We start from the raw sequence: 8,283 nt of genomic DNA, 5'->3' as shown, positions 1-8,283 counted from the left end.
GGAGGAGCAGCAAGCCGGCTGGCAGCTGGACTGCTGGCAGCATGAGGGCGTGCAGGAGCTGGTGCAGCCTGACTGGCAGCATGGGGTGCAGATGAGGCTCAGGCAGGGAGCCGGGGCACAGCAGCTGGGCTGGCAGCAGCTGGGGGCACAGCAGGAGGGCTCGCAACAGCTCTCTGGGCAGTCATCCACCTGCCAGGGCTCGGTGTAAGTGCTGGAGCAGACGGACATGGTGGAGGCGGCCATGGCAGTGTTGGGCTGGAGGAGGTATGATTGTGTGTATGAGTGTAAGTGAAGTTGTGTGCATAGCTGAGGGTTTGCAGTGCTTATATACCACTCAAGTCTGTGTGTGTCATCCCAACCAGCCTCCTTCCCTGTTGTTGTTTGGCAGGTTTGAAGATGCTTATCTGGGCCCATGACTATCACTCAGCTTGTAAAACTCCCTCAATGTTGGAGTTCAGGGGTCCCCCGCACTAGGGTAGGGATGACACCATGTCTCCTGGCTGGATCCAGACCTGGTTTATTTTCTTGGGCTTCTTGCCCTAATTTCCCTTTGCCTTCTTGACCCTTGGTGTGACCACATGTGTATTTGGTCCTTATTTTGACCTGTATCTATAGCTCTGTGACTGGCTTAGGAACCATATTTGTTTGTTTTATTAGATAATAATATGTCCTGCTTGCTGGCAGCAACTATTCTGATCACATATATAAACATTATTTCATTAACTCTCCCAACTTCATAAAGTTGGTGCTATGGCTTTTCCTAGATGGGAAAATTGAGGTGCAATTAAGCCTTTGTGCAAAGCTATACATGCCAGATGAAGCTGCTGGGTGGGACCCCTCTGTGCCTGTGTCGTTTTTCATCCTGTTTGCATGACCTTATTTATTTTTATTTGTACGTGTGTACAATAAGACTTAGAGTCCTTGTGTACAGTGTGTACCTGTACACCCTAATTTCTTTCTTATCCCCATTCCCTCCCTCACTCTCTCCTTCCTCCATCTCTTGATCCCCTTCTCACTTAAGAAAGATATATCTCCTTTCTTCTGTGTCTATTGAGATTGTCATGTGATTGTTCTTTTCTTCAGTTTACTGATTTGTGAGTGTCGACATATATATATTAATTTTTGTATCTAGTACAGGATCTACAGGGTCTCACTACACAGATGGGACTCATAGCGATTCTTCTGTTTTCAGCCTCCCAAGAGCTGGGATTGCAGGCGCGCACCACCATGCCCAATTTCAGTTGCCATCTTAGTAGATCAAATCCCAGTCCCTGCATCTGCCTAAGGAGGTACTTTAATCTGCTGAGCTACCTGGCTGGACCTGTTGAACTATTTTTGCATACCTGAGATGAGGCCTGCTTGGTCATGATGCCTGATCTTTTTGATGATTCACTGTATCTCTTTCCAAGTGTCTTAATGAAGATTTTTGTATGCATATTTATTAAAAAGTTTGATCTATAGTTCTCTCTCTCTCTCTCTCTCTCTCTCTCTCTCTCTCTCTCTCTCTCTTTGTTGGATCATTTTATTTATTTTTATTTTTATTTTTTGGTACCGGGGATTGAACTCAGGACCTTATGCTTTCCAGGCAGGCACTTAGGCCTGAGCTATCTCCCCAGACTTAGATAGATCATTTTAGTATCATGGTAAAGATACTAAAATCTTCCAGTAATGGCTTTGGGAGTACTCCTTACCTTTTGATTCATTAAAAAGCTTGAAGAGGCTTAGTGGTAGATCTTCCCTGAAGATCTAGAATTCAGCATGAAATCCATCCAGCCCTGGATTTTTGCTTTTTCTGGTAGGTTTTTTGTTGCTGTTTCAATTTCATTCCCTGTCATTTGATTATTTAGGATTTTTAAATCTTTGTTCAGTTTTGGTAATTCTTATGTACTAGGAATCGAGTTGTTTCTTCTGAATTCTCTAATGTGTTGCTGTATGGATTAGCCAAATAGTTGTTAACAATTTTTTTTTTTTTATTTTGGCAGTGTTCACCTTTTTTATTTCTCTTTAAATGGATTTGGGTCTTCTGTATCCTTTCTTTTATTAGATTGACTAACAATTTGTCTATTTTGTTTATTCTTTGGAAAAGCTAACTCTTGGCATTTTTTTAACTGTCTCAAGTTCACTGATTTCTACTCTGTTATACTTTCCTTTCTTATCCTTGATTTTGGTCTGGATTGTTCTTATTTTTCTAGGACCTTGTGTGGCATCTTTACATTATTTGGGCTCATGATGTGGGCACCCATAGCTATAACCTTCTTTCTTTAGGCTGCTTTCATCATATCATGTATGTTTTGGTATGTTGTACTGGCATTATTCAGTTTAGTTCCAGAAACTGTGTCATGTTTTCCTTGATTTGGTCCATAACTCATTTTTTATTTAAGAGTGTATTATTTAGTTTCTATACTTCATTTAATTTTTTATTTTGTTGTGTGTGTGCTTTTTGGGGGGAGGAGGGCAGTACCAAGAATCCAACTCAGGACTTTACTCTTGCCACACAGGTGCTGTGCTGCTGAATTATATTAATAGTACAATATATATGGTGCACTCATTCTATTAGACCTTTTGCCATTGTTAGATTCACTGTATCTTTCTAAGATATCCTTGAGAAGGTTTTTTTTTTTTTTTTTTTTTTTAAGGAAGGGTCTACAGGGTGCTCAGGTTCTCACTATTAGATTGGACTCATAGAAATCTGCCTGTTTACAGCCTCCCACGTTTTGTTGCTGATTCCTAGTTCCACTGTGTATAACCTGATAAGGTGCATAGTACAATTTCAATTATTTTACATTTTCTTATGCTTCCTTTTTGACTTGTTTGTAGTCTATTTTGGAGAAAGTTCCTAGTGTGTTGAAAAAAATGTATATTCTGTTGTTGGGTGGAACACTCTGTAGATACCTAATAAGTCGACTTGTTCAAAAGTTATATTCATAACTCTGATATTTCTTTGTCAAGTTAATCTATTTGTACTAGTATTATTGTGGTCCTCCACTGTAATTTTATGTTTGTCTATTTTTTCAGTAGTACTTCTTTTATGAAATTATACATACTGTTTTTTAGTGCAATATGTTAATAATTGTTATCTCTTCCAGCTACATTGTTCCCTTATCCACTATGTAGTGTCCATTCCTCTTTTGATCAATTTTGGTTTGCAGCTCACTTTGAGTATAGGATAGCTAGATTTGAGTTTTTTTAATTTTTGTTGCATGGAATATTGTTTTCCATCTTTTGATTTTTAGTCTATGAATTTACTTTTTAGGTTGTGTTTCTTGTATACATCATACTGCTCAGGTTTGCTTCTTGACCTGTTCTGCCTGTCTGTGTCTTTTAATTGGGAAATTGAGGCCCAATTACTGATATTATTGGTAAGTATTGACTTAATTCTGTCATTGCCTTATTTTCCTGTTGCTGATTCCCTATCTTTTCCTCTACTTAATCCTGCCTGATGCATACATTATTTCTTTTTATTTTAAAGATTATAATAAAATAACAATAAGAATATATAACAATGGTTATTATATTGTTCATTGTTATCTTCAAAGTAATTGCTCAGATTACCAGATATAAGCAGGTAAGATTGGTCAAACAATATAAACACTAACTGCTCCTTTTACCGAACTAGTAGAAATTAGTAGGTTTTTTTTTTTGGTGGTACTGGGGATTGAACTTGGGACCTTGCGCTTGCCAAGCAAGTACTTATTGTACTGATCTATCTCCCCAACCGAACTAGTAGAAATTAATCGTACAATATATATGGTGCACTCATTCTATTAGACCTTTTGCCATTGTTAGATTCACTGTATCTTTCTAAGGTGTATCCTTTTTGTGTATGTAAATTTTTTTTTAGGGAAGGGTCTACAGGGTGCTCAGGGTCTCACTACTAGATTGGACTCATAGAAATCTGCCTGTTTACAGCCTCCCAAGAGCTGGGATTATAGGCTCTCATCACCATGCCCAGTCTCAATTGCCATCTCAGTGTGCCCTGGGGACGAGGCCTGCACATCAGGCCCAGGAATCAAAACCCTGGCCCCGTGCCTGCTTGCAGGTGCTTTAATCTGCTGAGCTATTTGGTTGGCCCTTCTAAGGTGTATCCTTGAGAATTATTTGGATGCTCATTTGGTGGTCATTAATTTCTTGATCACTCTTTATCATGAAAATATATTATTTCTCCACCAATTTTTAAAGATAGATTTACAGGATATCTGAGTTGGATGGAAAATTGTTTTCTTTTCTGTCTTCAAGCTCTTCATTGTAAATTTTCTTGGCCTATTTAACTCTGTTGTAGTTCTAGTGGGGTTTCCTTCATAAATGATTCATTCCTTTTCTCTAACTGTTTTCGAGAATTGGTTCTTTTGATGAACTTCCAGAATAGTGACTGTGGCGTATCTGGCAAAGCTTCTTGTCTGATCATGGCTATTTGGGGTTCTCTGTGCCTCACTGATCTGTGTATTAAATTCTTTTCTCTTTGTGTTTGAAAAGTTTTCATTAAGTTAACAGATTCTTTTTAATGTCATTTGTGATATCTTCTGATTTTTCACTAATTCCAGCTAAACTTAGCTTAGTATTCTTTATATCATCTAGGAGCTGCTGGATCTATTTTTCATATGCTTTTTTTGATGTATTTAGTACAGGGCCTACAGGGTACAGGGTCTACAGGGTCTCACTACACAGATAGGACTATAAGTAATTCTACTGTTTTCAGCTTCTCTAGTGCAGGGATTACAGGCGTGCACCACCACGCCCAGACTCAACATCCATCTCAGTGGGCCCCACGGTGGGGCTGGCACAGCACTGGGGATCAAACCCCAGGCCGCAGAGCTCTGTCTGAGCAGGCGCTTTTGTCTGCTGAGCTATTTGGCCGGTCCCCTTTTTGTTGTTTTTAAAGTCCCTCTCATTAATCCATGACCAACAACAGCCCTGTCTTTTAGTCCTGACACTCTCTTCACATTGGTTACTTCTGCTGCCCATACTTCTGAAAGAATTTTAAGCCTAAATTTCTATTGGGAACCTTTGTGTGGACTCATTGTTTTCTGTGACTATCATTCATGTTTTGCATCATTTTGTTTACCTCTGTTAACAATTTGTTAGTGTGTAATCAGACTCACTGATTATTTTATTTTGTCTACTATCTCTTTACTCATATCTTTTGTGAACCTCCAAACTGTCTTACTGACTTGTTTTGTTTTCTCCTAATATCATTTTGAATAATTTAGCTGTGTTGCTCTTGGTTTCCCCTTTAATTCCCTATATATTGATTTTTGGAGAGTTGGGAGTTTTAGAGCCATTTTATCGACTTTTCTTCTCAGGTTTCTGTTTGTTTATGTGGTGAGGCTAGGTTATGGTGGAATACCTTTCTTTAGTATGGAGACCTCTGTAGGTAGCATCTAAATTTCAGTGGTGTCCTGTGGATATGGCTAGCTGCAGAGTTTTGCCTCTGTCCCAGTGATATAGGGAACCCCCAAATGATATAGGGAAAAGTGAAACTTCTGAGCTGAGAGGTACCTGGGATGAGTTAGTGTTCTCTAAAACCAAACAATGAACTTTAGGAACAAAGGAAGGTTATGAGCAGAATAGATTTATTGGGGGGAAAGAAAGCTCCTGTTCGAGAGAGGGACAGGAGGGGGGCCCAAGTAGATGGTCCCCTGGAAGCTGTCTCTTCCAAGGACTTTGAAAGAAGAAAACCATGTGGTGAGGCAGGTCTAAGGTGGTGGTGAACATGGGAACTTGCTTAGGTGAGCATGAGGTAGGACAAAACTATGGTCAACAAATGAGATTACAAGCACTATTGTTCAGGAAAAATTGATTAAATCAGAATCAAATGGGGAAATGAGTCACATAGCAAGTGGGCAAGAATACGGGACAGGGTCTCTTCCTGTTGGGGGTTGAGTTAGTGACTCATTTGTGTTCTTTCAAGGTGATTGATACCTATTTCGGATATCAATCCCTGAGGCCCATCCCTAGGGAAATATGTAGCTGTCTTTGTTTCCTCTTTTGTCTTGAGGTCTGGCCCATATGGGAGTGTCTACCTCTTTCAAGTTACATAGTCACCTTGCCTTCCATCTTGTCTCCTTGAGGGCCTGGCCCTGTCTGACTGCTTATAATATTTCCATCTAATTCAGCTGCCTACAACACCAGGACCCAAACTCCTCCTTTTACTTGGGATGGGAAGTTGTGGCATATTTGACCCATTACCCAGGTCTCCTGGAACAGACCACAGTATTTTCAATGACCCAAAGCAATCCAGATATCGGCATTCCAAGAAAACCAGTCAATGGCAACAGCTATGTTACCTTGACCATTGTAATAAAATCAGCATCAACTTTAGAAGCAAATACAAACTGAATATTGGCAAACCTGAAGGACCAATAATGCACCAGCATTAACCACAGAAAAGAGATTTACAATTATGTTATGAGCACTAATAAAAAACAAATATGGATCTACTATTGACCTACAGTAATGTCTTGGATTATTTCTACTTTTTGGCCACGGTGAATAATGATGCAAAGACACTGACATCTAAACATCTGTTTGGGACCTCATTAAAATATAGGTCTCTCTTTTTTAAGTTCTTTAAAAGAACCTCTCCTTCTTTATGGACACTTGCTGGCTCATATGGCAATTTTATTTCACCAAATGTTCCCAAGGTGGCTGTTCTTCCTTTTATTCTCTGATGATATAGTTTCTCCACATCTTTGCCAACACTTATTTTCCCTTTTTTGTTAAATTACCACCAACCTGTAGGTGTAAAGTGGTGTTTCATTATGTTTTTGGTGGAAACGGGGGTTGAACTCAGGCCCTTGTGCTTACCAGGGAAGCGCTTATTCTACTGAGCCATCTCTCTGACCCTCATTATGGTTTTGATTTGCACTTTCCTGATGACTGAATATATTGAGCATCTCTTTGTGTTTTTATTGGGCATTTGTGTGCCTTCAGGGGAGAAAAGTTTATTGAGTCCACTGATTATTTAATATTTGATTTGTTCGCTTTTGTTGTTGAATGGTGGGAGTTCTTTTCGTATCCTGGGTATTAAATAGTTATCTGGTAGGTGATTTGCAAATATTTCCCTGTTTTTTTAGATTTTCTCCTTTTTTTTTTTGTCTTCACTCTTTCTTGATAATGCCACACAAAAATTTTTAATTCTGGAGCAGCACCAGATCCAAGAGGGCAGCTAGCAGGAAGCTGATGAAAGAGCCTGAAGAGGTCCTCAAATATGGAATGAAAAACTTTCATAACATCCAGGTTGATGAAGCTAATTTATTGACTTGACAAGGGCTTATTGTTCCTGACATTGATGAAAAAGGGCAAGTTTGCCTGCTGGTAGTTAGTGCCGGAACTGGAAGCCAGCGACCAAGACTGACTGTGTAATCCTGTCCCTCATAGCACTGGTGAACTACCCCCAGCCTGAACACCTGTTTGAAACTGACTTAGCTGAAGAATACTCTAAGGACCATAAAAAATTTTGTAAGAACACTTAAGAAATTCTGTAAGAATGCTGAAGAAATTCTATAAGAATGCTTTACAAAGAAATATGGGGAAAAGTGACCTGTGGAATAAAATCTGCCTCAAATGGTTCCAGCAAGTGTGAGCAGAGACCCGGAACAGTGCATTCAGACATCCTGCAAAGCAGGACTCCGTGGAAAACTGACACATGCCTCCACCTGGCATTCACTTGTGGCAGTTACTAACTTTCTACAGTTTTCTTAATCAAAAGTGATCTAGGAACCTATAAAGAAAGGATGAAAACTTTCAGATATTCTAAAAAAGAAGTTTTTAATTGGATCAAACTCATGACCTTGCACTTTCCAGGCAGGTTCTTATGCCACTGAACTATATTCCCAGCCCTGAAAGTGATACAGGGAAACCTCCAAATGACACAGGGAGAAAAACTGATCTCCCAACCTAAAAAGATACCTGGGATGAGTTCATGTTCTCTAAAACTGAAGAATGAGTTTTAGGAACACATAGAGGTTATGAGCAGAATATATTTATTGGGGGAAAGAAAGCTCCTGTCCAAGAGAGGGACAGGAGGGGGGCCTCCCTGAGCAGGTGATCATCGGGAAGCTGTCTCTTTCAGGGACTTTTATAGAGGAAAACCATGTGGTGAGGTGGGTCTAAGGTGGGTCTAAGAGGGCTAACTCACTTAGGTGGGCATGAGGTGGGACAAAACTATAGTCAACCAATGAGATTACAAGCATCATTGCTCAGGTAAAATTGATTAAATCTAGCACCAAATGGGGAAGTGAGTCACATAGCAAGTGGGCAAGAATTTGGGACAGGGTCTCTTCC

At 39.8% G+C, this 8,283-nt stretch overlaps 1 protein-coding gene across 1 annotated transcript in view; it reads right to left on the bottom strand.

The window, feature by feature from the left end:
• Positions 1 to 243, bottom strand: part of LOC101575299 (keratin-associated protein 10-9) — an 8,591-nt gene extending 8,348 nt beyond the window's left edge. Inside the window, exon 1 of the mRNA XM_023716131.1 lies at positions 74 to 243. Within this exon, the coding sequence (XP_023571899.1) occupies positions 74 to 243 (170 nt within the window). The remainder of the gene's footprint in view (positions 1 to 73) is intronic.
• Between the last annotated feature and the right edge of the window lie 8,040 nt (positions 244 to 8,283).

The sequence above is a fragment of the Octodon degus genome, unplaced genomic scaffold (genome assembly GCF_000260255.1).
Source record: "Octodon degus isolate 3935 unplaced genomic scaffold, OctDeg1.0 scaffold00045, whole genome shotgun sequence".
NCBI classification, from domain to species: Eukaryota; Metazoa; Chordata; class Mammalia; order Rodentia; family Octodontidae; genus Octodon; species Octodon degus.
This window is presented reverse-complemented; position numbering and strand designations above follow the sequence as displayed.